The sequence below is a fragment of the Empidonax traillii genome, unplaced genomic scaffold, assembly GCF_003031625.1.
Source record: "Empidonax traillii isolate 1590-97213 ecotype Southwest subspecies unplaced genomic scaffold, ASM303162v1 scaffold104:size2570737, whole genome shotgun sequence".
NCBI lineage: Eukaryota > Metazoa > Chordata > Aves > Passeriformes > Tyrannidae > Empidonax > Empidonax traillii.
Genome location: NW_020955297.1, coordinates 744121 through 771970, shown reverse-complemented (window position 1 = coordinate 771970; position 27850 = coordinate 744121). Strand labels below are relative to the sequence as shown.

General features: G+C 45.0%; 2 protein-coding genes and 1 long non-coding RNA gene across 6 annotated transcripts in view; 2 read left to right on the top strand and 1 right to left on the bottom strand.

The window, feature by feature from the left end:
• Positions 1-2773: 2773 nt before the first annotated feature.
• Positions 2774-19430, top strand: LOC114056793. 4 transcript variants are annotated; one of them, XR_003571086.1, is made up of 4 exons: positions 2774-2944; positions 9368-9506; positions 15325-15467; positions 19329-19430. It is a non-coding gene; the product is annotated as an uncharacterized LOC114056793 (long non-coding RNA). The 4 variants fall into 4 exon arrangements; XR_003571088.1 differs by lacking the exons at positions 15325-15467; positions 19329-19430 and adding an exon at positions 10550-10657 and having other exon boundaries at positions 2777-2944; XR_003571087.1 differs by lacking the exons at positions 15325-15467; positions 19329-19430 and adding an exon at positions 9782-9856 and having other exon boundaries at positions 2778-2944.
• Positions 16417-27698, bottom strand: SLC25A20 (solute carrier family 25 member 20). Its single transcript, XM_027882290.1, has 9 exons — positions 27478-27698; positions 26725-26817; positions 24683-24810; positions 22448-22538; positions 21376-21493; positions 20151-20223; positions 19432-19541; positions 18083-18207; positions 16417-17597 (listed from the first exon to the last, which is right to left on the bottom strand). Exons 1-9 carry the CDS (start codon positions 27580-27582, stop codon positions 17535-17537), a joined length of 906 nt encoding a protein of 301 aa, XP_027738091.1. The 5' UTR covers positions 27583-27698; the 3' UTR covers positions 16417-17534.
• The window catches only part of ARIH2 (ariadne RBR E3 ubiquitin protein ligase 2), a 31755-nt gene continuing 31404 nt past the window's right edge, over positions 27500-27850 (top strand). The window contains exon 1 of the mRNA XM_027882288.1: positions 27500-27611. The gene's annotated coding sequence lies outside the window, so the exon portion shown is untranslated. The remainder of the gene's footprint in view (positions 27612-27850) is intronic.

The following is a 27850-nucleotide window of genomic DNA, read 5'->3' as shown; positions in this document are numbered from 1 at the left end:
CTGTGCCTCTGAGGTTTTAATGCAAATCCATAATCTATCTCTCACCCCATCTTGCTTAAGTCCCCCAGTGGGGCACCTTCAGCCTCCTTCCAGACTAAGCCTCAATCTCTCCCTCCTCTTGCAGTGCCTGATCCCTCACAGAGACAGGAGTAACAGCGTCTTTGCTCTTCGGCCCCCTTTTATGGGAACTACAAGAAGCCAGTGTTTGTGTCCTGCCCTTTGGTGCCAGCAGATCCACCCCATGCACAGAAGTGCTGTACACAAACAAGGGGCAGTACTACAGTACATGAGGGGCTCATTCTACCAGCTCAGCATGGTGTGTTAACTAATTACGAGTGTTAAAATTGTAGTATTAAATGTAAATTTCAACAGCAATAAATGAGCTTTATCCACCAAATCCCCAATTTTTTATATTTCCCTCTGAAAGCCCTTTTATTAGATCTATTACAGCTGTTAGCACTTGTTTTAATTAAACTCATAACGCAGCATGAAGCTCAGTTAACCAGTTTTCAGTTTTCAGAGAAAGAAGTTGGTATTGCATTTTTCTGTCATGCTTCACATCCTGTGCTTTGGCTACATTATAAAATTGTTGACAGAGGATTCTATGTCTCAGGGGAGGATAATGAGGACATGAAACTTCTTACTTCTAGGCTGCTTTTCCAATTCAGTTTAGATTCTTAAGTTTTATAAAAATATTTGGTGTTTGACTGCAGCTTGGATGTCTTCATTCAAGGAAGTGGGTGGTCTCAGCATCTAAGCCAGAGGATTATAAGGCCACCTAACCATGTTCAGATTCCTCTTTGTCAGTCTCAGCAAAAAACCGGTTGGTTTGTAGAGCTGATAAATGCTTACTCCCTTAAACCAGGACTTAAATCACATCTGCATCGGAAACTAATTGGATGGGTGTTCCGTGTACATGCTGCTCCTGAGGGGTTTTTCTGTGACTTTAGTTCCCAAAGCTATCAGCCCAGAAGAGCTGCATGAGAAAAAGAGGAAAAGAAGAACCTGGTTTCAGAGAACGCGACGGCACTGCCTTTTGTTGCAGCTGCTTTGAAGTGTCTCTCCATTGACACCTAGTGTCCGTACGGGAAGATCTTCATAGCCGTGCTGGCGATATTTATCTCGAAATCTTTAAAGATCCTTTAACTGGTGAAGTTATTAAGAGGTCTTATGGATCAAATCGGGTCAGCCAGTAGGTGAGACTGATGGTGCAAACACAGCAATCTCCCTGCTCCTGAGAGTGGTATCACCGACATCCATACATGACTATGTTCTGAATGGCTCTGGAAACCCATTCATTGCTTTGCAGTGCAAAAATATTACCCTTTTATAAGGTGTCCTGTAAATGCATGTAAAATAACTTCAATACCTATCTCTTTCCTCAGAGCATACGTTGTGAATCAATGAATATTTAATACAAATTTTAGGAAGTATTGTACTTTGTTGTCAGGCATTATTCTAGTTATCTTTAATTGAAGATGAGTCTTTTTCAATTATAGAAATCTCATCATTGCACTCCATTTTATCACTAAAAGCTATTTAATAAAGAAGTGTCTTTATTTTTACAATAAGAGCTATGTTCATACTTATTTATTTATACTGTAGAAATCCCAAGTGTTTACAAAAGGATTTGTTGTTCTGCAAATCTTGAACTGTGAGCAGTTAATCACGTTGTTACCATACACTTTGCTCCATGAGCAACTCTGCCTTCGCAATACTTCCTCCTGCTCCTTCAGTCAGCTTGGAGTGCTTGTGTTGGGGTGTGCACACAGGAGCTGTGCCAGAATCACAGCCACACCATGCCTGGTCCTAGACCCATGTGGAAAAGTCCTTCCCTTCCCTGAAAACTCTCTGTGCATTCATACTTTGATCGTTTCCGTTGTTATCTGCTTACAAAGGCAGTAGTTCCAAATAAATTTTGTTATGAAAGCTTAATAAGATATGTTGTCATAATATTTGCATTGCAACTTCAGGAAAAGATGACTGGATCAAGGATGCACAGCAGGCACAGCTTCTGTCCCCCACTGCTTCTGTGTCTCCAAGGGGCTTGTGGACTCCATCATTTCTTGACATTGTTTTGTGATTCATCCCTTTCCAGCCTTTCCTCAATACCTCATAAGCTTTAGAAGAGCTCTCTCTTGGATTGGTGATACCTGACATAGAAGTGGCAAGGGGAAGTTACTAATGTGCAAATAATAGGTCTTTGCCTTGGAACAGCAGGAACCTGCTGAAAAAGAGCTAGAACAGCCTTGAACTTCTTCTGTGAAGGTCAGAGGAGAGTAAATCAATATTTCCCACCATTTCTGGAAAAGGAGCTGTCATCAGTTTCTACGGACAGTCACATATTTTCCCTCTTTCTCCTTTCAGTCTTCTGTTATTTAAAAATACTCAACTGTCAGAGTCTGTGTTGAAAGAACTTGCTGAATCAATACATCCAGAATAGGAGTGATAGCATCAAGATGTGTCCTGCTTAGATTATTCATAGTTTAACTATAAAGCAAAACATGTGATAATGAGCAATAAAGGAATGTGACATAAATAATTTCATTCAGAGCAGCACATTAGTGAGGGCACTGGTAAAGCTGCAGCAGCAGCAGCCAGAGCCTTTAGTTGCAACTGCTTATAATTAGGGTTACAGATAGGTGTTTGTGTCTGCCTTTGCCGTGGTCCTTCAGTCAGCCCGACTTTTCACCCTCGGTAGGACCCAGTGCTTCCAGCAACCCCAAATTTTCCCTCCATGGCGTCAATGGAAGGAGGCAGCAGCCAGGAGCATCGTGTTGCTATGGCAACACAACCCACTTCGCCGGGGACCGCGTTGCCTCGGCGACATCAGGCGGGCAACGCCGGCTGATTAAATCGGCTCAGAGCAGCTGCCCCCTGAAAAACAGGACAACCCTGGCCTCGGGGAGCATGGGAGCCCAAAGGTTCATCTCACCAGAGCCTGGTGAGTGTAGGACCCTGCACTCACAGCAGGGTCTGGGTCAGGAGAAGGTGACTGTTGTGTGTGGTTCTTTGCAGGTGGTGAGACCAGGCTACAGCCCAAAGGAGCTTTCCACCACCATTTAGTGTGCTGAAGTAAGTTGGCAGGAAAGACAACGTCAGTGGGAGGGGATTAGCTGAAGGGAGCAAGTGCTGAGGCCTCTGTCCTTGGTTTGTATCATCAGGACCTGCAAACATCCCACAACGTCTGAAGTCGTTGCCTCATGGTACACAATGCATCTATGAGTGGAGGTGAGCTTGTACCTGGATTTTAGGGTAGTGCAGTGCTGCATTATGCTGTGTCACATTCAGTACCCAGCACCATGTAGGCAGCAGATTAAAAATCAATTTACATAGGAAATGCCTGTGTTAATGCTGTGAGCACAGAGCCTCCCACTTGTGTGCCTGCAGGCAGTCCAGCAACCAGCCCCAACCCACAGGAAAGCACTGACACATTCTCAAGAGCCCACAGACCCTCTATTACAATGGTGTTCTGGGTTATTGGCACCAAACACCTTCTGGGGACTTCACTGGAGCAATCTGTGTAACTGCCAGTGAGGTGAAGGGGTTCAAAGTTTGATGAATGGATATCAGTTATCCACAGCACTTGAAGAGCTATTTGAGAAGCAGAAAGATGATAAAGAACAGAAGAATTTGCATAAGACAGGTAAATTCCTTGTGATTTGTCTGCTCTTGTAGGAATCTTTTCTCCTGCTGTATTAGGAAACCTTTTACCTACTGTAATTAGCCCTTGAATAGACAGCATCTCTGGAACACAAACCTCTATGTCCTGATTTTGTGTGATAGCAGTGCTTTGGGTTTGTTTTTTTTTTTGACTTACACTAATTCTTGCAGAAGAACAGAGCCTGCTCTAGGGGGTCTGGCATTACTTTTTGCCTCTGGAAATACTACCATCTGCTGCAGTGCTGTGTCTCACTGGTGTTAATATACCTGGCTTTAAGTAGACATTGCCTGTACTTGCATCTACAGCCGTACTCTTGCTCTCTCCTTGTATTTCTGACACTGGCCTTACTCTCTCTGAGCCATTCTGTGTGCATTTTCCACATGACATTAGCTGTCTTTCTTCTCACAATTAGAGCTGTGGTTAATTGTGTTTACAAAGGACTCCTGAGCTGTGGGAAATGTTTCTCAGAATGTGTGGTTTTGCATCATTTAGCCTTGAAAGGATGCTGCCTCCCCTGACCTCTTGCTGTTTTTCTCTCATTGACTCTGGTAATTGCATCAATAACCTTGGGAGTCACATTTTCCTTTCACATAGGAAAGATCCAACCTCTCCATACCCTTTCCCAGCTGAAACACATATCCAATCCCTCCTGTTTTCTGTGGTTCAACCACATTAGCTCTTTTTCTGCCTTCTGTGGATGCAGTCTTGTTTTATTCTTGTCTGGAATAAACTCTGCTACTTTTCTCGATCATCATTTCCACCACTCTACTTTTCCATGAACTTCTCAGTCTTCCTTCTCCTCTCTGTATCAAACACATATCTTCTCTATCAACATCCTTTCTAACCCGTCTTCAGTCGAGTCCATCAGCAGTCATTCTAACAGCAAAGTCCCCAAAATTCTGACAGCATTTTGACACCACATCAAGCAGACATGTCAGTGTTTTTTCCACACCTCCCCACCACAGCTGGGCAATGCTCTCCACAAACATCTGCAAAGGGGGTTTGTGGCACAGAGACCAGCACGGTACCACATACTCCCTCTAGTTGAGGGGATTCATCTGCCGTGTTTCAACTTGTGTTTAAAAGCAAACTGCCTTGAGGAAGACCTTTTTTCGCTTCAGAACACTGAGAAAATGAAAAATGACAGCCAGGAATGCATTCCAAACCCACACATTTCAGATTCTGATGTCACTTCAGAGCTACTAGGTCCCCACACCGATGCTCCACGTTATCTACACTTGGGGTGGGGGGGGTCCCTTTCAAACGCAAGTCAGCGATGTCAGTTCCTTGAGGTTAATGTGCAGTCAGCAAGAAACTGGAAGCAACACCTAAAAAAAAAAAACCTGTTTCCTTTCTCTCTTCACACCTCTTTAAAGAGGAATGGTTTTTCTGAGTCACAGCTAACGCAAACCTGTTGGAAAAGATTCAGCCTAGATTTATACTGCGGCTTAGAGGAACATGAAAGACCATTTAGTGCTCAAAGTATTGTTTTGAATTATTAATCAAGCCCCCTGTCTGGTTTAGCTCAGTCAGGCCCTTCTTCAGATTTTGTAGAGTTTATTTCTCTTGTCATCCTGAACAACCTTTGACGTGCAGAACGCAGGCTTGTTGATGAAACGAGAAGACTGCTGGCAAAGTTTGGCTCTGTCTGTGCCTTTGCAGAGAGATCTCAGTGCAGGGGATATGCAGTGCAGTTGTTCTTTTGTTCATATTTAATCATACGAGAAAGAAGAATGTAATTAAGGCCTGTCTCCCTCAATCTCCTCCTTACCTCAGAGTATTTGAACCCTCTGAGATAAAGGGAATGTAGCTTCTTCTGACAGCAAAGTGCATCCCAGAGTGTATCAGGAGTGATTCTGCCCCCATCACTTCACAGTTTGCACTTGGCAGTGTTTTCCTGCCGAGCCATTTCCCATGCGAAGGAACACGACCATTACAGACAGCATTGCAAGTACCAAAATCAGATCAGAGCTGGAAGCACAGTGTTTGCTCTTGGGTTTCTTTGCACGTTTGACAGCCCAGTCAGACTGTGATTGCTTCACTAACCCCCTCAAAAGCTGGATGATTTCTCTTTATGTGAAAACACCCTTAGGCAGTTACTAGATTCGAGGATGCAGCATTAAATGGGTCTTGGCTCAGAAATAGTTTTTTTCTTCTATTTAGCTATTTTAGCCATTTATTGTCTGTTTAGCTTTGCATCTCAAGTAAACTCACTTCATTTACACTCTAAACCAACCAGCTCCTGTAAAGCACAGGGTTACGAAAGATTTGCTGCCAAAGAATCCTGAAAATTGAAAATGTCTCATTGGAAAGGGTGTTTCAGGCTTGCAATTTTGGTTGGCCTTGGGCTGAAATGAAACTGTAACAGCAAAGACAAGAAAGGACTGAAAGGGGCGGAGAAGGATGAGTTGACCCAGCGGACCCCAGGATGAGGCCAGAGTGGGGAGGAGGTTCAGGGTACTGACAGTGAGGGATGGTGCTGGACCAGACTAGGGAGAACCATCCTGGGCCTGAGCAGTGCCAGAGAGCTGCAGAAAAACCAGTCAAAGAGAAGGCAACTGATTGATGAAATTGCCTGAAATGAAGAAGGAGGGAGGAGGCTCTAATATGTAAACACTTTAATTGCAAGGTTGTTTAATCTGAGCTGTCCTAGGAGCTGACAGAATAAGTGTTATTGCTGCTTCCCAGCCTATGTAACAGGCATAGAGACTGACAGGGAAATTTTCCACTTAGTGGCAGGCATATTAAATTATAAAAAGATAAGAGTTTATCACAGAAGCAATAAGCTGCTATTCTCTCAAGACCTTGGTGCTGAACTTTAGAAGAAATACTGTAGAAATCAGAGCAGAGCTCAAAAGGAAGAAATCTGCTACAGAAAAAATGCTGATTTAAATCTTCTTTCAATTTTCAAAATTGTTTTTACCTACAGAGAGGCTTTAAACAAGGGGAAAATGTATTCCAGTTGCTTGGAATCAAAATCCAAGTCTCACAGACACACAAAGAATAGTCCAGAGGGAGAAACCAATAATTAGCTGCTGGAAAAAAATGCATGGCAAATGAGGGACTCAATAGGGGAGGAAAGTGAAAAAAGGGCAAAAGAATAGAAAATGTTCTTGCAGTAGCAAAAATGCAACTAAAATAGAGGATTTGACTACACGAGGAACAAACAAAAGGTTATAGGGGAGGATTTCTTAGGAGTTAGCAAGTCTGAAGGTTGCACAGTGACAGTGCTGGTGCTCAGAAGGAAAGCTGCAGGAAGGGTAGTTTGACTGGGAAGAGCCTATTCCCATGATGGAAAAATATGGACATTAGGAGTTCAGGAAAGAGGAGGTTATATAAAATGTAAAGGATACAAAAAAAACCGGAAATAGGGGCCAGTGCTGGGTGCTCACAGTGGGAGTGGGTCCAGCTGCAGCAAGGGCCGGCGAATCCCTCAGGGAAGCAAAGCCAGGAGCTGCCAGGGACGGCAGCCAAGCATGAGCCAAGAGCCTGGTCATGGTCAGGGTCTGGCTAGGGGGCAGTGGGGCCACAGCCTGGCACTGCAGGGATGCAGAGGGAGCTGGTCCAGGCTCTGTGCTCAGCATCCTGCCGTTCCCGTAGTCCTCCTTGTCTGCTGTGGACCTCCTTGGCCTCCCACCCCAGGAATGGGGTGGCCCCCAGCCCTGCAGGGATCATCTCCATCTGAAACAATGCATCTGAAGCTTAAAAAAAACCCCAAATAATTATTAGTTGCCTTTGAACTGAGATATCTGATGATCAAAGAAATAAACAATGAAGGTAAAAATGACAAAACTGAAAATCTGTTATCCTAATTCAGGAAAGTATTTGATCAAATGCCAGACATGAAAGGTCTGCTCCAGCTGCTGTTTTCTGCAGCTCAAGCAAAGGAAAGCCATGCACTCTACCAGTGGCTTTCAGATTGAAGCTGTATATACGATGGTATCTCATATTAAAGGACATAGTTGCTTTCCCAGTTATCACAATCACAGGATTCAAATTCTGCTCACAGTCAAAAGCAAATAGTTTAAAATACACTTTGAAATAGGCCAGTACTTTGTGAAAGGTCAGATTTTTGCAGGAATTTTGAGCAGTACATATTTTTACAGGAAAAGACCCAATAAAGAAGGTAAAGGAGACAGCAAGCACTCACTGTGTCAGCAATTCAGGTTCCCAGACTGCAGAGGCAAACTGGGAAATGAGATTATACTTTAAATGAGATTATACTTTACCTCTGACATATGTAGAATAACAGATTTCTCATTCATCTCTAAATTCATACTGAAACCGATTAGGCAAGAGCTACTGGAACAGGAGGAAAATCATGACCAAACCTTAGAAGCAGTATTTGTTAGCCAGATGAAGTCTCGGGGAACATTCTTTTGGAAATTAATACTCCAGTCATTGGAAGAAGTGAAGAGACATCGAGGTTGACTGTTCCATGCTTCCAGTAAATGGAAACCTATTTATTTACTTATTTATGAAAATAAGTTGCTTTTAAGCATTATTTAGGGCAAAGAAGGTTCCATAAAAGAGTCACCAAGAATAAGTAAAACATTAAATGTAAATAAATTCTTAAGATCAGAATTTTTTTAAAAAGTATATTTAGAATTAATTTAATTTCATTATATATGACAGGAAAACCCAATATCTTATGAAAATGGAAATGAAGTGGTAAGGATCACTATTTTTAATATACAAGAATTCAGGAGCACCAGTATTCCATATTGTAGCAAAATGTGTACTAGTGCTGTCTACTTACTTTAAAAAGCTTATGTACTTGAGATACTTTGAAGTAAACAAAAAAGACTTTACAATTTATCCACCAGTACATTAATTAATTGTATAAAGAATGATTTAAAAAAAAAAAAAAAAAAACAGACAAAAATGAGAAAAAGCCAAATGTAGAACCTTGCAAGAGCATAAGTATTTAAAATTTTGAGAGGAACTTGGGTTGGTAACCTGTGTGCAACAAGCACACATGCGAAAATTAGTGCTTTTTTTCCCCAAAATATGTCACCCCCTTGTTCCCTTGTAGCCCTTTATGGTGTCTTAGAAAGTGCCATGTTCTGCCTGAGCTGGATGCTGCCCTTGAATGCCGAGGGGGTCACATCTCTGCTCCCACGAGCTGGAATCTATGACCTGGGTTTAAACACGTTTAGTCCAGGCTGGTTGTGAAGAGCCAGGGCAGGTGCCAGGTCACTGCCATGGAGAAAGGACCATCAGCCACTTCACCAAGAGAAGTTTCTCTTATTTGACACAGAAAAGGCTCAGAAGGGCTGGTGCAGAGTCCCCTCCATGGAACCTTCATCCTCTAAACGATGCAGACAAAGCTTAGACAAAGCTGCCCTGGGGCTGTGGGTCACTGAGTGATGACACACTGGCTGTATGTTCCATGGATCTGAGAGTTTATGAATCACAAGAGTTTATTTTTCATGTCCCATTGGAAGCCTCTGTGTACATAACAAAGCTGGATTTCCCATTTTGACCACCAGGTCACCCAGGTGAGGTTGGCAATGCAGTTAGCCCTCACATTCCTGAACACAGATGTCCCAGGAAACCGGTGACTTAGGAAAGATCCTTCCCTTCAGTGTTGAACTGTGGCAAATTTCAGAAGTGACACACAGTTGCCAAAGATCTTCCTTCAAGAAATACTCGTGGGCAAACATTTAACAGATTTCAAGGTTCCTGGCAATTTTGTTTCAGGGAATGTAGAACAGCCATGTGACTAATGTGATTAGCAGCGTTGTTAGCAAGAAAAACCAGACACAAAAATCAAGATGAGCATCTTCCATGGACACCTCACTTCAGGATCTTACCATTATTCCAAGCAAAGCTTTAGCAGGTGAGCTGAAGTGAAAATAAAAGGGACACAAAGGAAGAAGACAACATAAATGCAGCAGGCTGGGCACTGCCAGTTTTGCCATCACTACCAACAGAGTCAGGATGGAGAAAGGGCTGTGTGCTCTTTTGTTCAGAAGAACAGTGCTTGTTTATTGATGGTATAAATGTTGCTAGGCTACGTGGGTTAAATTAAAAACCCCATCCTTTCCCAACGTGTACGCCACCTTCAGCAAAGAATGCTCTGTGAATATAGTAAAAGTTGGGGTTTTTTCCCAGATCATTCAAATTTATTTATAGAAGGACCTGTAGAAGACAGATTATCAGCCAGCTACTCAATAAAGAAACTTTTAAGTATATTTTGTGATCAATACCCATTTTATTAACCAGCTGTGCCAGTGCCCAGAAGAAAGTAATAGAGAATAAAATAGAAATATTGATACAGCTGATAGAAACCGTTACATTCTCATTTAAAAATAGATATAGAACTGGAAAAAAAGAGTAGAAAATAAGGGGAAAAGGGGACTGTGGCTTTGTACAAGGAGAAATTAAACAAGACATCAGCTTGAAAAAGGACTCAAAGGAGAAGGGCCCAGAAAGCTACAAATTTTTACAGGAAAGTTGAAGTGGAAAAATTTGTTGTTATTTCTCACAAGACAAGATTTAAGAGACACCAGTGAAACCATCCTTCAGGCAACCTGAAACAAAGCAGTGCATAAATTAACAGTGCCACTCACTGCCATTGGATAATGTAGAGGCCAAATACAGGAAGGTGTCTGGAGGGTAATTGTACTGAAACCCAGCCTAGAGCTCTGGATGTGGATACAGCCTCCAATCCAGTAATCCTAGTGCATGGCTGTGGGTGACAGAGCTGGTGGTGGCACCCTGGGGAGGTACAGCTGGGTGCTTTGTGCCCCCTGTTCCCCTCACTGGGGGCAGAGCTCTGGGCTGAGAGACCCTTGGTCTGAGGCCCAGTGGCCATTCCCGGAGACACAACCTGCTTTTATCTCTGCCAGAGAGAGTAACCTTAGCTGTAATAAATTCTAGTTGTGCAGGGAGTGAGGCAGAGGAGTCGTGCTTCACAATCCGGTTCTCTTTGGGACATTTCCCTGTAGACCTTCTCCACCCGCCCCTGGACCCGGAATGGGAGCATGGGATGAAGCAGAGGGAGAGGTCAGCACAGACCAATCTTTGGGAAGGGAAGGGCTGGTCTCCTGAACCAGCAGGCAGCTCTGGCATCTCTGGACGTGCCTGCACTGGTGAGCAGGACAGCTGCACACTGTGATTATTAACGAGAGAAATGCCAGCAGCAATCTGTGCTTTTAGGGAAAATGATGTGTGAGTGCTTCATCCCCTGAGCTGGACCCATAGGGAAGAAAATGGGGAAAACCCCAACAATTTATCATAAGAGAACTCATTGACATCTCAAGGAATTGCTCATCTCAGGAGAGACAGACATTTCACACGTCACTGTGCCTCATCCATGATCCCCTGGCAGACACAGATCCACCCCAGCCCAGGGGAAACGGAACTTAACAAACCTGATGGAGGTTTTCCTGCATAGAGGCGGGGGGAGGTGGAGGTTGGGGTGGGATCTGGGAAAGCCCAGCTTCCTCCACCTGGTGACAACGGGGCTGTGGGGAAGGACAGAGATCAGGAAGGTACCCAGGGCTCTCTGCACATTCCCCATCCCAGCAGTGGTAGATGCCGGCCCATTTCCCGGGGTGCTGGCAGAGCAGGAGCCCCTGCTCCGGCCTCCTGCCCACTGCAGCTCCGGGCTCCTTTCCAGGAGCAGCTCTGCTGCAGGAGCCAGAGTTCACCCACACTGCAGGAGCTGGCCGTGCCTTGCAGCTGAGCACGCCTGCTCTGATGGGAAATGGGTGGTCGGGCCGGGAGAACAGAGAGTTCCCTCCACCGAGTGATCTCCTGCCATCGACTGCCAGATCCTGAACTTTGGCTCCGGCCAGGAGGCAGTAAACGAAGCAAATAATTGCCTGGCAGTGAGTGATAGGGAGTCAAGGGTGAGCGGGCAGGGAGGGGTGGGGGATGAGCGGGAGGATTATGTTTCAGAGGGAAGTATTTTTTTAGGATTTGTCTATGCAGGCAGTCAGGAGCTTTCCTGAATCACATGGGCTTAGCCCCCGGAGGACTCGCTGTAATTTTACACCTTTTCAGCATTTCAGCTGGTTCTGCTGAAATCTGCATAGGGATTAAAGATGTGAAGGGACAGAGAATTGGTTTCCTTTCCTTTGGTCTGCCGGGACTAACGTTCAAGGCTAAATCGCAATTCAGAATTTTTTGAAGGCGTGAGTGGTGAGAGGAAGGAGCCAGCAGCTGACAGTAATAAATAATTATTAGGAAACAGTATTAGGAAATAGTACCAAGGAGAAATGTTGCCGCTGGGATACGCTTTCAGCTTTGGGAAATCCATACCCAGGCAGCTCAACATTTGCTTTGGTATCCAGAGCTTGTGTGCAACTTCTCTCAGACCCAGAGCAGCAGCAGCGCTGGGGGAGAAGCCCAAGCTCAGGTCTCCAGTGAAGAAGAGAAGGCAGCTCATTGCACGGATAAACATCCCAGGCTTCCACTCTCTGTGCCAAGGGTAGCAACAGTGTCGTGTCCTTCAGCAAGTCGACACTCAAACTGTCACCTGCAAAGGGAAGTGAAGCTTATACATGGTCTATTGCTGTAATTTTGATACTGATCTTCATGGCCAGGCTTCTAGTATGCCTAGGGAGAACCTGTGCATCAGAAACTGCTTAAACTGAACTGTCTGAGCTTCAACTAAAGGGTCTGAATTCAGAGACAGATGTCAGCAAAAATCCTGTCCAATGTCCACTTAATGTTTACATTTTTACCAGGTTTGAGATACACTTGCAGAACTATTCTAACAGATTGAGGTAATGGAAAATGTCCTCAGTTTTATACACAAATCTCCCTAAATTAGAAACAGTTTTCCATTTCAAGCACCCAGCATCAGGCAGCCCATTCCTCCCCTTCACTGGGCAGCTTTCTCAGGGCAGGGTCTGCTGGGCAAAAAGACAAAGTGTGGTGTAAAATGGGGTCAGACAGAGCCACGCCTGGGGCCACAGAGCAGGCAATGAGCCTGATGTTGTGAGTGAGCACGGCCACCCATGATCCAATCACTCAAAAGGCATCCCTGCGAGCAGAGAAGAGGCAGGAATCCCAGCAATTCCTGCATCCACCCTCATGGGAAGCCCCTGGATGCAAGGCAGGCATCTCCCTGCCATCCTCTGGGTCAGGAGGAAAAGTCCCCAGGGCACAGCTGTCAGGGCAGGAGGATCTATTTTCAACCAGGACAGTTGGGCAGCGCTGTCGAAGCCCTTCGGTGCAGAGCACACCCGATGACACCAGCACAGTGCCACAGCGTAGGTGGCTCCGAGCCACTGACTCAGCAGGCGTTTTAGTCCATGGCCTGTACAAGCCATCAGTGGGGTCACACGTTATGGTTGGAGGCAGGATGTCAAGAGGAACGTGGGCCATGAACATGCCCTTGTGGCAGAGAAGGCCACCAGCCTGCTGGGCTGCTTTAGGAAGAGCATTGCCAGCAGGCAGGGGAGATGGTCCTTCCCTGCACTCAGCACTGGGAGGGCACACCTGGAGTGCTGAGTCCACTTCTGGGACAAAACTGGTCTCTCACCTGCACAAACAGGCTATTGACATAGGAGTCCTCTTACCTAAGAGGCAGCAGATAGTAGGAACAATGTAAAGTGGAAAACTGAACCATTAGAGGCCAATAGGGCACATGCAAAGCTATAAATGGTGCTGTGTCTTAGGGTACATTGTTACTGGGAAGGCACAGGGTGAAGCCCATCCTCCTCTGTGCAGACCCCACAGAATTAGTCAGGGTTTGCTCATCATTTCATAAGAAGAACATCAGTCAAACTGTCAAAGATCAGACTGGAGGTCTGTCTACTCCTCCATCCTACAGTGTCCAGCATCAGATGCTTACAGAAAGAACACAAGAAATAAAATAATCTTTATGCCTCTCATAGTATACTCTCCCAGCTCCCATCAACCAGCAATTCAGGAACATCTTATGCCAAGGCTTTGCAGCCCTATCAGTTTTCAGTAATTCTTAAACTGTTCTTCCATAATACTTTTTTTTTTGCATTCATTTGCAACGACCTATATAGCTTAATTGTACACAAGATATAAAAAGTACTTTTATTTTAAATATTGCTTGATGTCCTCACTGGACACATTGTATGTCTTGTCCTGTGAGAAATATGAGTAAATGCACCTCTTCACATTACTCACCATTTGTAAGATATACTTTGCAATGTCCTTTCCAAACTGGAGACTCTGTACTGTGTGTGCCTCCCACAGGCAGCTGCCTTTAATTAGCCAAATTTGATCAAGACTGACTTGCAGGGGTACTCCAAGGACCTTTCTGTCACTATATCAATGCTGAGTATGCACAAAAGCCACTTGCACGCAATGGGTAGAGAAATGCAAGCACAGAAGGTTTACCTGTTATTAATTACCTCTGGAATACTTCCAGGCACCTTAAATCACCACTGAAAAAATCACTTGCATCAAAACAGAACGGGCCAGGGAGAGATGTACAGCACAAAAGTCTTGTAGAACTCTACATTGATTTTGATATAGCAGAACCAGATGCTATGAGCCCAAGCAGCATAAAAGCAAATATCATTGGTATCCTTTGCTGGTACCCAGTGTATCAGCTCTTACTGTGTGCCCCTAAACTGCAAATCCACTGCCTGAATTCCCACAACAACCTGGACAATTAGAAAATAACATTTGAATGCAAATCTGGGCTTCTGAAAGCAAAGGAATCCTCAGGGTCCAGGAAACTGCACCTCTTTTTCTGAGGATGAACACAGAAACGGCAGGGGCAAAGAAATGGCAAATTTTATATGGCAGAATCTTTAAAGACCTAAGCAGATCTTTAAACATTTCCAGGGTGCCTTGGCTTCAGTTTTTGAACAAGCAAGCAAATTTGTCTGATGAGCCTTTGCAAAGCTCTTCTTCTCCTGCCACAGCTGTTGGAAAGCATCCCCTCATCCCTGATTGTCTCCTGCCATATTTTACTTAGCTAAAAGCACCAAGTGAAATCAAGCACGTTAAACAACAGAATGTTATCATGCAAAACACAAAGCTCTGCAAAAACCTTGGAGTGGGGAAGAGTGTAATTAGGATAAGTCAAATTGGGAAAAGGAACTGAAATGTTTAAAAAAAAATAAATATTTGGAGGGATAGTTTGGAAGAAGGAAGAGAGTTTATAGTTACTAGTAACAACTGAAGTGTTAGTGAGCGTGGGGAATATTTCAATCTTCCGAGCAAGTACTGCTTAAGGCCATGACCAGCGAGGCTCAGCTGGTGACAGCAGAGCCAAGGTAAGTGATGGGCACCAAGCAAGAGGCAGCAGCTGAATCCAAGGCATTATTAGTCCCTGATTTGGTCTTCAAGAATTATATGTTTTTTACGGTCTGCAGCACTCCAGACTGATAGGACTGACTTGGGAGGGAGCACTAACCACAGCACACAGCTCATCACCAGGCCTGGGGAATCACAGCCCTCCTCAGCCCTGCCTTCCAGCTGCCTGTCTGTCATGAAAGAGATGTGAAACCTTTGCAGCCCAACTTGGAAAGCTGCAAGTGGCTCAAGTGACCCAGTGGTCTGTCAGCAGCAGCTGCTGGGCTGGCTTCCTAACCTCTGACCTTGCCTTTGGACCTGCTGGACTGTCCATCCCCCTGGCAGCTCCCCACAGCCACCTGCTGGGCACCTGCCTCAGGAACCAGCCCAGAGCAGCGTTTACAACCAGGATTCTGCCTCAGCTCTTCCCAGCTCCAAGGGAGGTTAGGAGATCAGGATGCCTTTGACAGGGCAACTGGAATGGGCAGCTTAAAGCATCAGTGTTTGGAATTGCAAGAAAGAAGAGGCACATCTGTCCTCCGACGTGTCAGTATTTCAGAAACATGTAAGTAAAATGAAAGGGAAAAAATCCAGCTTTATAACACTTCTTAAAGATGAAAATTGCTTCTAGGTACCACAGCCCCACCATCAGTAAGGGGCCAAAGCAGCCCTCAGAGCACTATAGGGTAATGTTTGGTGGTGAGGTAGCACAGAGCCATTAAAGCAGACCTGATCCATTTGAAACTAGCTTGGATTTAGTTTCAGTAAACCCCAAACTGTAATTAAAACCATTTAAGAGGTTCATGCCCTTTAATCATTACTTCTCCAAACCAGCATTAACTCAGTGTTCACGCTTTAAGTATTTCATTCATCCATAGCTGCAATGACTCTGAGGAGGAGCAGCAGCCACTCCTGAACTCCTGAGCAGTGAGGAATGGGGAAGGGCCGTGCTGGGTATGGCAGCAGCAAGAATGTGGAGACAGTTCCAAGTGTCTGAGATTTTCCCACACCAGGGGTCATCCCATTCATTTCACACCCCCCACCCACCCTGTAAAACATGAGATGTGGACTCTGGGGAAGGCGGGTTCCCTTCTGGTCCTTCCAAATAACTGGGAATGAAAGCAGCATTCAAGGTTTCTCAGCAGATCTGGGTGGGGAGTTTTCAGGCCTGACCTTGCCTGTGGAAAGCCGAAGTGAAAACGGTGTCCTCGTGGTACAGGCCAACAGAGCATGCCAAGTACTTCCCATAAAGTGTGTTATTTGCTCCAAGCTGTGTTATTGTCTCGCTTTATGGTTAAAAACTCGCATCCATGACAAACATCCCAAGTGCATAACATTTCTTTCCAGGGCTCATGTTAGAAACCCAAAAGCTAAAAGGCAAGGGGTTAACAATCAAAGTCAGCACGGCACAACTTATTTCCCAACTACATCCCAGAATTAAGAATTGGAAAACTTTTGCAAAACTAAGCATGCATGACCATGCAAAAAGTAAATGAACCAAAGCACACATTCTAGCCAAGCAGCAGCTAGCTTTATTGAGTTACAATAACACTGCATCCCAAACAAAAGAAATTAAAAGTTGTTTTTTGCTTCTTAGTTATTAGTCATTTCTCAAATGAAAATGTGATTATGTTTAATAATATTAAGAGAAAAACAAGGAATAGCAGAAAGAATAAAGTTACACAAGACTGCAGCGCCAGCAACCCCTTCATGTGTCTCCCTTGAGTCACAGAAATTCAGTTCTTGGAAGTGCTGTTAAATTTTCTCAGGTCATTGTAAAGGACTGAATCCCAGGATACAGTATTTGATTAATCAAATATATCATGGGTCACTATGAACCTTGCTGTACTTTTGAAATCCCATTTGGGCTATCTTCAGTGGGACATAAAGGGATTTCAGAGAAAAGTTCAGGTTAATCAAACACATTTCCTCACTGGCTGCCTCAGTAAAGCTTAGTACAAATGTTAAGCATGATGCATTTTGTGTCCTAGTTCCACAGAAAAGATCAGTGTGCAAGACCTGATATGGTACCTGCAACACCCCCCAACCCACTGAAACATAGCTCTGGCCTCCCCTGCTGAGTTCTGTGTTTGCTGCTGTACATGCACAGAAGATTAAAACCACTGTCAACAGAGAAACAGACACAACTGAAAAACTACAGGAGATGAGAACACTGGCTGACATTGCTTGCAGACACCAGTATGTGCAGCTGCTGACTTATGCCCTGAGAATTAAGTACCTGCTGCCAAACAATTATTTTAAGGAAGTTTTTCAGCATTAATAGCTACATTTTTCTTCAGTAAATAAAGAATTACATTTTAAGATGTGTCCCCTCCTTCCATGAGGAAGTACTTAAGGTAGTGTGTGTGACAGTGACAGCTGTCTGTTGTCAGTGTTACTGCCATGGTAGGCTGGCTCAGAAGGTCCATCACATCTAACTCCTCACCAACTCTGTTTCAGAGCTACAGCTTGCATTTCTGAATGGCACATAGCACCACCTAAAGAATGTGAGGAAGGCAAAAAGGTATTAGGCAAACAATCATTCCTGAAATGTTAAGTGATAATTCATTTATTCCTTTGAGGCAGACTTGCACTCTCTTCCTTCTCCTCTCTCATTTCTAGACTTCCAAATTCATAGACCGGGTGCAATCCAGTTAAGAAATTTCATAGCGACTTCAAAACCAAGGAAACACGCCTGGAAAAGAGAACAGAACAAATAAGGATTCTTAAAATCCATTCCAAACAAGATTTTTGAAATGCAGCACTATGAACACCTGATGTGGCTGATACAGAAGGAGGAAGAGGGCAAAAAAACATCTTGGACCAGAGGTAAGAATTCTACTATATCCCTCTACACAAAGGCAGAACTTTGACTCCAGTAGGCTCATTATTTACTGAAGGGGAAGCCAGTCCAAACTTACTGCATTTTCTACAGGTGGATGTAAAATCAGCAAACTGTCAGACAAAGTCAACAAAGGGTTTCACGTAAAGCTTTAGAGAAAGGTTTACTTGTTGTTCCTCCTAGACTAAAGTACATTTTTAGAACTTGGACACCAACAGCCAAAAGTACTCACTGAAATGATACAAGAGTAAGCAGCCAGTCGTGTCCTTTACAGGCTGCAAACATTCACTGTGAGTGGCCGAGTCCCCAAAACCCACCCAGAACCACAATGTACTCACCGCGTTAGCGGGAAATGCCCTGATCATCACAGCTGTGAAGCCCTTATACAGAGATGCAACTCCTTCCTCTCTGATAAGTTCCCTCAGCACATCTCTAAAGCCATTTGGGTATTTTCCTTCAGGAGCTGAAAGGGATACACAACACATTAGCCGAGATGTGAGGCAGTCACAAGGGCTGAAGGATGTGCCCTGTGTAACAGCCCAGGATTTTCAACAGGTTCATACTGTTACAGCAAACAAACAAACCAGACAGCTCAGTAAAGGCTCAGTGAACAGAAGATAGGTGCTTACCCTTACCAAAGAATTTACATCATCAAGTTATTGGGGGAGGAAAGAAAGGGGAATAACTTTTCTCAGGGTTGGAAGTCTGAGCTGTTACTTGCACTGCTGATCACAGCTCTTCCAAGAGCTGCAGTGAGGTGATAGGAACATCAGATATAAAAACTGATGAAGCTGGTTTATAAGAAACAGAAAATTATCCTATTACGTCCCAGCCAAGGACAGCAACAGACTTCAAGTGAAAAGCACAGGCTGTTTTAATGCTGACGTTACACAGATTTGCTGAGGTGTTTTTAAAAAATTACTCTGCTCAAAGAACAATTTCTTCCTTCTCCTGGCACCGCTCTGGGAAGTGCTGCCTTTGCCAGCCCTCTGAACAGGTACTCCACAAACCAACCCAGTTAAACGGAACCCACATCATCCACACAGTAGCACTGGGGACTGGCTCAGTGGAACAAGGATCAATGCTGGGATGTGTTTCAGCTCTTGGTGCAGTACCAGACCAGCACAGCAGCCATTGCTCAGAGAAGAAATTAAGTTTCCTTGCACTAGATTATTATGATTTGTGACTCAGTAGAAATGGTCACTGTCCAGGGGAGAGCTGAGCCCACAGAGACTATGGGGAGCCTTAACAAAACTATTCATTGACAGGACTCCCAGAGAAATCAATGAAAAATCTGTCAAACCTTGCTGAAGTGCAAGGCCTGGGGCCATCCTCACTGTAATTAGGACACAGACATGAATGAGTAGAGCTGCCAGTCCAAAAACAACGTTCGCAACAAACCACACCCTGTTACTACAAGCTGCAGATAGCACAGGCTACAGATATAGGTACCTCACACCAGGATCATTATATATCAGGAAGTCAGAAACAGAGAAGTGAAGCCTGATTTGCAAAAAATTTATGAGAAAGCCAACTAAAAAGCTGGGAACACACTTGGGTTTTTCATGCACTTGTCTCAAGCAGCGCTTGAGAGATGCTGCTTCCTGGACGGACTCTTCTATCACTGCCCTCCATTCCCTGGAGCACCACACTAACTGTGGCCGTGACATGCTGGCATGGAACTTACCAGTCTGGAAACGGGATTTCAGCACGTCTGGTGGAATGGCAACAGCCCAGTTGAAGATGCCAGCCAGGCCCCCAGCAAAGAGGATCCTCGGCACACTGAGGTCACTCACACTGTGGCAGGATAGGGGTGGGATGGGAGGGAAAAGTGAAAAAAAAAAAAATTTAAAAAATGGTAAGGGGAAAAAAGTCAAACTCATGTGTTTTGACTAAGGTGACAATCAAAAAGGCAGCCTGGCTGACAGCCAGAAGGCAGCACAATGCTGCAGAGACGGAGTGCAGTATCTGAGCAACATTTCTAACAATTAGAGTCCTGTGGGCAAAATGAACCAACTCCACCCTAAAGGTTCAAATCTTTTCATTCAGCACACACGCTGATGGGAAAAAAAAAAAATCCCAAAACCAAACAAACAAAGAAACCCCCCCCCCCAAAATCCAAGAAAGCTCCCCAGCACTGTTTGCACAGACAGGATTGACAGGAAGAAGACCTAGTTTGAGTATTTCTTACTTGGCCAATAAGATCCAAACTACAATCTGAGAGAACTCAGAATATTATTTTAATTGTCAGTTAACCCCAGACCAAAGCAGCTCCACTCAGAAAACAAGCAATTTTTTTTTTTTAATTTGTTTTGATGATACTGCTCTAAGTCTCTTCATAACTGGGGAGATTAATCAGCAGAGCCTGGGAAGTCCAGAAAGTGATGACTGTGAGATTTCACTGACCTCTTTCCCTCAGGGGTCAGAATGTTCTTCAGCCACTCGTACGTCATGAAGTACATTCCACTGGCCGGGACGTCTGGTGGGTAAACAACAAAGGCTGTGAGGAGTGGGAAACCAAACGAAGCCCGGAGGCACAGCAGCCCCATGCCAGCCCAGCAACACCACTAAGTACATCCAGATTCCTTTTCTGAACCTCTTCTGCAAACAAAATAAAATCTTCTGCTGCCCTAGAGAGAGGAGTCTGAACTTTCCCAGGGAGAGCAGGTGCTCAAGGCAAGAACTGGGAAGACATCTTTTATGTCAGCAGCCTTTCAAACCAGGCTGTAACCTGTCTGATGGTTGTCTGACTAATGATGAAACAGCTCTAAACTGTCCTAATTACTGCACAGTACATCGGAGTTTTCAAGAGTTTTGCACACTATTAGTTCTAATGGTTCTATTTTAGGATTTTTTTTTTGCAGTTGATGGATTTTGTTTTGGGTTTTTTTAAGTTACTCCCGCAGCTCATGCCTAAACTGGAGAACCAGCCTTTGGCTGATAGGGACACACCCAGAGTTACATTTCAGGCTGCTACACGTCTGTGAGAAGCAGAGGATAGAACAAATTCCTAAACTAAGTTAACAAAATACAGAAATTTCAGCTATTCAAAGGAGGAATTACTGAAATACATAAAGGATTCAAGGTCTGGCACAATTACTTTGTTGTTGTTGTTGTATTCGAGAGAAGGGTCATGACATCCCAGTCCAAAATAACCCAGACTCAAGCGGGCAGAAAGCATAACTGCTGCCATCACATCTTTTAAAGCAGCCAGCATTATATAGCAACAGTCACAGACAGGCACAATCCTTCTCTCAAGGAGAAAAGAAAAAAAAAAAGAAGAAAATTAAAAAAGCCCACTTTTGTGTTTTTCTCTTCTCTTTGTTCTCTCTGCTCCTCTCCTGAAGTCTCTCATTCCTCTTGCATTCTCAGATCTTAATTACTTCCTATATCCCTCTGATCCTTGTCATCTAATCTCTTCCTCACTCACTGAGAATCTCATGTTTATTTCTCAGGCCCTTTGAGGCATTGGAGTAGCTCTGCAGACTGAAAAAAAAAAAAAAAAAGAAAAGAGGGGTGACATAGACCCTCCAACTGGCTAAAGGGACAGCGAGATCTACCATACTGTGTCAGACTTCTTGTCCTACAGTGTCCCCCCCCCAGAAAGGATCTGAACAGCTCTGTCTTTTACCTCTCATGAGGGTGAGCACCGTCCCCTTGTACACCCCACGAATCCCAGCCTCGCGGTACAGCTGCTTGGCACAGTCCAGAGAGCCCTTGTACTTAGTTTCACCTGTAGCTGCCTGGATCTGAAGGATTAAAGTGATAGTTTCTGACTAGTGAAGGTTTCTGGTTGATGCACAATCATCCACCTAAAAGTTAGAAAGCCACATGCATGTTTCCAGCGAGGGAGGAGCACATACTTGTTCCACAGGCACTCCTGCCTATGAAACCTCTGCCTCACTTCCTCAATCAGCATTCTCACATTCAAGCTGAGGATGTGTTTACTGTTCCATGTAGAGAACAGATTCCCCCTTATTTTTCTGCAGTGTAAATTTGAAGCAGTTAGGCAATTCTATGCTGACAAAAAGTTACTCTTCAGATAGTTCAGGGAAATTCAAACAATTTGTATGTGCGTTAAAGCTTCCGTGATAATATCCTGGCTGTCAGAACTAACATGTGACCACCCATCACCATATTAACAGAGTTCAGCATAGTCTGAAACAAGCAAAGCTTTCCACATCTGCTAAAGATGGCATTTCATTTGTTCAGGTTTATGTTTTCCAACAATACTTTAAAAACCCTGGAGGAGGTGAGGAGCTAACAGCCACCCAAATGTCAGAATGCTGTCTTGAAATGCACTCCTTAGTTATGTATTGGGAGCTGTCAAAGTAACAGAAAATCTTTACACCACAAAGAGGCTCATGATCTAGAAAGTTTGAGCTTTTTTTTGAAGAAGTTTCATTCAGAAAAATGGGACTTTTCCATACTTTGCAGTGGACTGAGGCATCCACCGATGCCTCATAAAATGCCCCATAGCATAAGGTTTGCGCTCTGTAAAATGAACAGAGCAATGAATGTGTAGTTATACTGTCACAGTGACTTCGTTTAATGCTTCTTCGCGACACAGATGCATTACATGACAGTTGTCTCAGTCCTGCCAAAAACCAGAACAGAGTAAATGCACTAACCAAAGAAATTCCTGTTATGGAAAGACAAGACTCCTAAAATTAAATTCACATCACCACCATTCAACACCTTACCTGTAAAAGGCACTTGATTCTCTCTCCTGGAGCCATGATTACTGTTGTGAACACTCCTGACAACATGCCAGCAGCAAACAGCTGAGGATATCTGCCTCGAGGAAACAGAAGAGACCCTAACACAACACAGTACACAGGAAACGAAGGGTGGAAAAAGCCCTGCATCATCAGATTATGCTGTTCCACCTGAACTCGGCAGTGGAAGTTGAAACACATCCACTGCTTTTGATCAGTGCAGAAGTGCCTCATCAATGCATAATTAGAGCTAAACATTTAAGATCTCTAGGATTCAAAGTGCTAGTTCCCACAGCAACCACAACTCAGCTCTTTCATGGTATGTGCTAATATTCCTTCTACTTGCATTTTTTGCTACAGCATTCCCCATTCATTTTTATTCCCAACAGTCTCTTTCTCCTCCAGTCTCCCATACTCTTCTCAGTGATCTCAGATTCCACACATATTCCTGCTTGTGCAGCCAGGAGTCTCCTTTCTGTAAGTTCTCACTCCCTCACTCCTTCAGCCTCTGCCATTGTCGAGTCTGTCCTACCAACCTGCCATTATCCCACACATTCTGCACCTGCTTTCATGTGGCAGTCTCCATGGTAAGAATCCCTTAAACAGGCTGTTTCTCCATCACAAAATTATTTTTACATCCGACCTCCTGCTACCTCCCCTCATAAGATGATCTAATATCTCATTGTAACTGAATTCCACACCTCCCGCATCTCTCCACTTGCCCAAGAGATGGCATTCCATTCCAATTCTTACTCATTTAAGTGTAAAGACTCTTAAATTCTCATTAGATCCTCCAGACCATTCAGTTTTCTATCTCACCTTGGAATTATTCAGCCCCAGAAAAGATGGAAACCTGACGAGCCTGTCCTCTCCTTCCTCCTTCCCCAACTTCCTTTTAAAATCAGCATGGGGGAACCATGACCGTCCTGCCTGCCTCTAGAGCCGTAACCACAGCACTAAGGGTCTGACCTTTACTTTTGGGTCTCGTGTCCCAAGCTCACTGTTCCTTCACTGTGTCAAGCCTGCACCCACAGTGCAGCACAGTTGGGCACAATGACAGTTCCACCCTCTATTTATTCTTCTCTCCCACTGCTCTTCTTCAGAGGAATTCTACATAAAGACTCAAAAAACTATGCTGCCCTTCCCCAGCTTGCTCCTTAAAACTTGCCTTTGGTATCGTGTGTATAAAACACAAGGCACTGAGGTGATCAGGCTGCTGGAAATCAGCCCACGGCCCATTTGTTTCCTTGTATTGCCCACTCCTGACTGTCTCCCTGGCCTTACCCTTCAGCCTCTCCTGCATGAGGACACCACTGTGGTAAAACAGAGGGTAAGTGAGCAGTGCCCCAGCACCTCAGCACTGCCTCCCTCCAGCCATCCAGAACTTGCTCCGTGTTGGCTTGAGCCAAGTGTGCTCACACCACCTGGGCAGCTCCTCTGCAGGCAAAGCTCCAACAGAAACCAAACCACCCCTGCCCACCCCACCTCGCCTGGCTCCACACAATGGACTCCTGCTTTCTGACAGGGCTCCTACCTAGCACACAAATAATGGAATAGAATGTTGCTAAGCTACAGTCCAGTTCCTGTAGAGCTGTAAATCACAGCTTGGCAAGACATTACAGGAGTATTTCTTGGGTGAGGGGGTTTTCTTCATGCCCAAGTTGGTTTGTAGAAAGCCACAAGAAGTTTTCTCAACTTCCTTTGCTTTTCCAGAAGGTTAGACGTGCCCGAGAGGAGGACTGCTCACAAACACCTCTTTTCAGAAATAATAGTAAAACCTTTCTATGGCTGTTCTTATATCCTAATGCAGGGACACAGCAAGAGTCACAACCAACAGGGAAAAGAGAATCAGGGCCGTGAACGTTGTCAAGACTGCTTGACCATTAAGTTATTTCTCCCATAGTTTCTGTTAATAGCAAGACTGTTGGCAGGCAATAATTATATAACTCTCACTTTACTCATCTAAAACAGAATTGTTCCTTAATGGCTCTTTCTTGCGTAGAAAGGGAATTGCATCGCACCTGCCCACACACTGTCTGTTTTTAGCCTGTGCAATCAATCCCACGCTTACAGAAGCATTAAAACATGAGTGTTTTATTTTCTAGAACTATATTTATACCCTAGGAGGGGAGACAAATTTACACCACAACTCAACGTGCGACAGCACAGCCACAGCCTCAGGATGCCTTTCCCAAGTGCCTGATTAACCCAGGAACTCACGTCAAAACGTCATCCGGTTTTCTCTGTTGGAGCCTTTTTCCCAAGCCAAATCCAAAGAAGCACACAGCGAACATGGGTGTCACTCCGACAATAGGAGCTGCCATTCCTCTGTATAAGCCTCGGATTCCCTGCAAGAAACATTATCACAAGAATCACTTGGTTTTGCATAAACTTTGCGCTCAGTTCAACTTGTTGAGAAGCGGAAGGCAACAATCCAGGAGAGAATCAGTCAAATTGATCAGAGGGATAATGGTGTCTATTGTTTATTTGCAGTTATACAAGTTTAGCTGAGGCTCAGGGCCTGCTGCAGAGGGAAATGATCTTTCCTGGGAAACACTGGCACCATTGATGCCCTTCTATGGCAACACCCGTCACCCTGTACGTACATCTCAGGTATGAGGAAGTGAAGTTAAAAGCCACCTGAATAAAAGTCTTAATAGATTATGTCAAGAGAGAACACTCTGTCTCTCAGCTACATACAGAAATACACTTCTGTTTTATTGGTGAGTTGTTAAATCCTGATAGTGAACCCAAAGATGTCGAATTCACTCTTTAACTCAAGGGAGAGCAGCCTGAATTCCTTCATGCCCCACATGAATTCAGTTTGGAATGGGTTCAAGAGCAAATTACTTTTTCCTTCCTACCCTAAACCAAAAGTTTTTCACCACACATTATATTTCTGATGTTTTACACATTCCTGATGTTCCCCTTCTAAGACTACACATAGGAAAAAATTCTAATGCAGACCCCAGTAGTTGCATTCATTTAATTTCTCTTGCCTTTGAACTGAACTTTTTCTAATAAAAAGTAAGAGTTATCTTCCCAGATAAAGGCAAGATGACCAAATGAAATATTTGCTGGTCTGTGCACCCCTTTCTTCCCACTGCCCCAATAAACCAGTGCATCCCAGTACGTGCTGAGTGTGTACAGGCACAACTGGCTCTGCAATGAAATTGCACCTGGCTGACAGAGATGAGCCACTGCTGCCCAGCCTCCCCATGAGCAGTGGGAAGGAAAAGGCCATGGCAGAGAGGTTTAATAATTTTCATTATAGAAACGGATGAGTATTGAGTAGGAGTGGAGAAGCAGCACTGCTTTTGAACTTCCCATCACAAGGCTATTATTATGGCTCAGCTCTGACGTCTGTGCTGCAGCAGGGGTGTTAAAAACTGCCAGGGATTCAGAGCTGGCACAGCATTCCAGTCCTTTGTGGGAGAGACCAGGGAAGCGAGATTTACTTTGGTTATATAACAACCTGTTAATACCACAATGAAAGTAGATTTCAGATATGAGGCAGATCTTTCATAAAACAGCGAGTTACCTAACAAGATCCAGAAGTTAGAAATTAGACTTCAGGCACAGCCATTGTTTCCAAGTAGCTACCAACAGGTAAATAGCTGCAAGGAAAACTTACAAAACCAAAAAGTGGGCTCTGTGTCACTTAAAAACTTTCAATCGAGGCTGTGTGTGCCTTTCTAAAAACAAAACAGACTAGTTCAGTCACATAATATAAATGGAGTGAAAACCACTGTCCACCTTCTGAAGAAGATTAACACAACTTTACTTGATCCTCTGTTTTCAAAAAAAGAAAAAGAGAAAAAATCTATTAATGATCCTCTGCCTTCTTATAGATGGCATACCACTTTATAGAAGAAAGTCAAAGTACTACTTGTACAAACAAAAGTCATTACCTATTTCAGGGTTTTCAGAGACGGCTCCAAATAACGAAGACAGCAAGTCTTCACCAAACACAGTAAGGCCAAAAAACAACTTGCAACATTCACTCCAGCCTATACCCTCAGATTTTAATATCGTGCTATTTTGAATCAAAAACATTTTTTAGCAGAACATTGAGATGTGCACCTGGGCCGTGTGGATGCTAAGAACTCCCTATGTTTTGTAATCCGCTTAAAGAGTTTTAATTAGAATTAATTCAACCAATAACCCAAGAATTGTACGGTCTGTGGAGGGCAACATTCCCACACAACTCCATTTCTGAGACATACAGGAACAACTGATGTTTTTGGCAGGTGTCACAGTACCTCTCCAACAAGAGTCTTTCTGAAGCAGTCAAAGGTCCCAGAATAAAGTGGGGGTTGGCCAGGCTGTGGCTTAGGCTGGGTTTGCAGTCTGACCTAGTGAGAGGAGAGGAAAACATTATTTTATTAAATATTACTGCTTAAACTTTGATTCAGAGAACACCTCTGGCTATTATGGAGTATGTTTTGTGACTGGCCTTGAAGGTATCAACAGAGAGACTGACATCGTTTTAGCCCTTTGCAAAAGAGAAGAGATTGAATTTTAACGTATTGAATAGTTAATGTATTGAACTGGTTAATTATTGGGATGACGTCAGGATGACAAACCCAGCTCCTTCTGGACCCTGAGTTGTGCCCTGACAGGGTCACTCCTGGCCTCCCCCTGGCCCAGGGGGGCTGGGCTCCGGCGCAGCACGGTGCGGGCGGGAGCATCCCCGCTCCCAATCCCTTCCAGCGGCGGGAACACGCCCTTTTCCCGATTTTTCACTATAAACTTGAGGGAACTGAATGGGACTGAATGGGACCCCCCAAGGCCTCCGCACCGCCAGAGGGCGCCCAACCGCGATAGGAGCATCCCGCCCCTCCTCCCCGCGCCGCGCACCGGAAGTGCAGCCCCCGCGGTGGCTGCCGGGAGCTGTAGTCCCACTGCAGCCCCCCGCTCCGCTCCCGCGCGGTGCCTGCCGGGAGCTGTAGTCCACCCGCGGCCGCCCCGCACAGCACCGAGCGCCGCCCGCCCCCGGCCCCGCGCCGCCTCACCTTGATGGTGTCCAGTGGATGCCCCACGAACACCAGGCAGACGCCCCCGAAGCCGCCGGCGAAGAAGTTCTTCAGGGGGCTGATGGGCTGCGGCTGCTCCGCCATGGTGGCGGTGGGCGAGGACACGGGACCGGGTGAGGAGCGCGGCCGGGACCGGGACCGGGACTGGGACCGGGGCGCTGCGTCGCCGCCGAGCCAGTGCCGCCCCCTGGGCGCCTCGACCTTTACCCCAGTGCGGGGCACGCCGGGAGGCGGGCGCGGGGCGGGCGGGCCCGCAGCGCTACGAAGGGTCGCTCCCCGGGCGCTGTCCCCGGGGCGCTGTCCCCGGGGCGCGGTCACCGGGCGCTGCCGCCGGCAGAGCCCGCGCCGGGGG

Bases quoted from the DNA above. Each gene is read 5' to 3' on its own strand.
- SLC25A20 (XM_027882290.1), bottom strand. From the start codon at position 27,582: ATGGCGGAGCAGCCGCAGCCCATCAGCCCCCTGAAGAACTTCTTCGCC. The intron at 21,494-22,447 runs GTAAGGTGTTGA...TTAATCCTTCAG, and splicing joins GAATCAAGTGCCTTTTACAG to ATCCAGGCAGCTACAGGTGA. The intron at 19,542-20,150 runs GTCAGTGAAATC...ATCCTGCCACAG, and splicing joins CTGACCCCTGAGGGAAAGAG to TGTGAGTGACCTCAGTGTGC.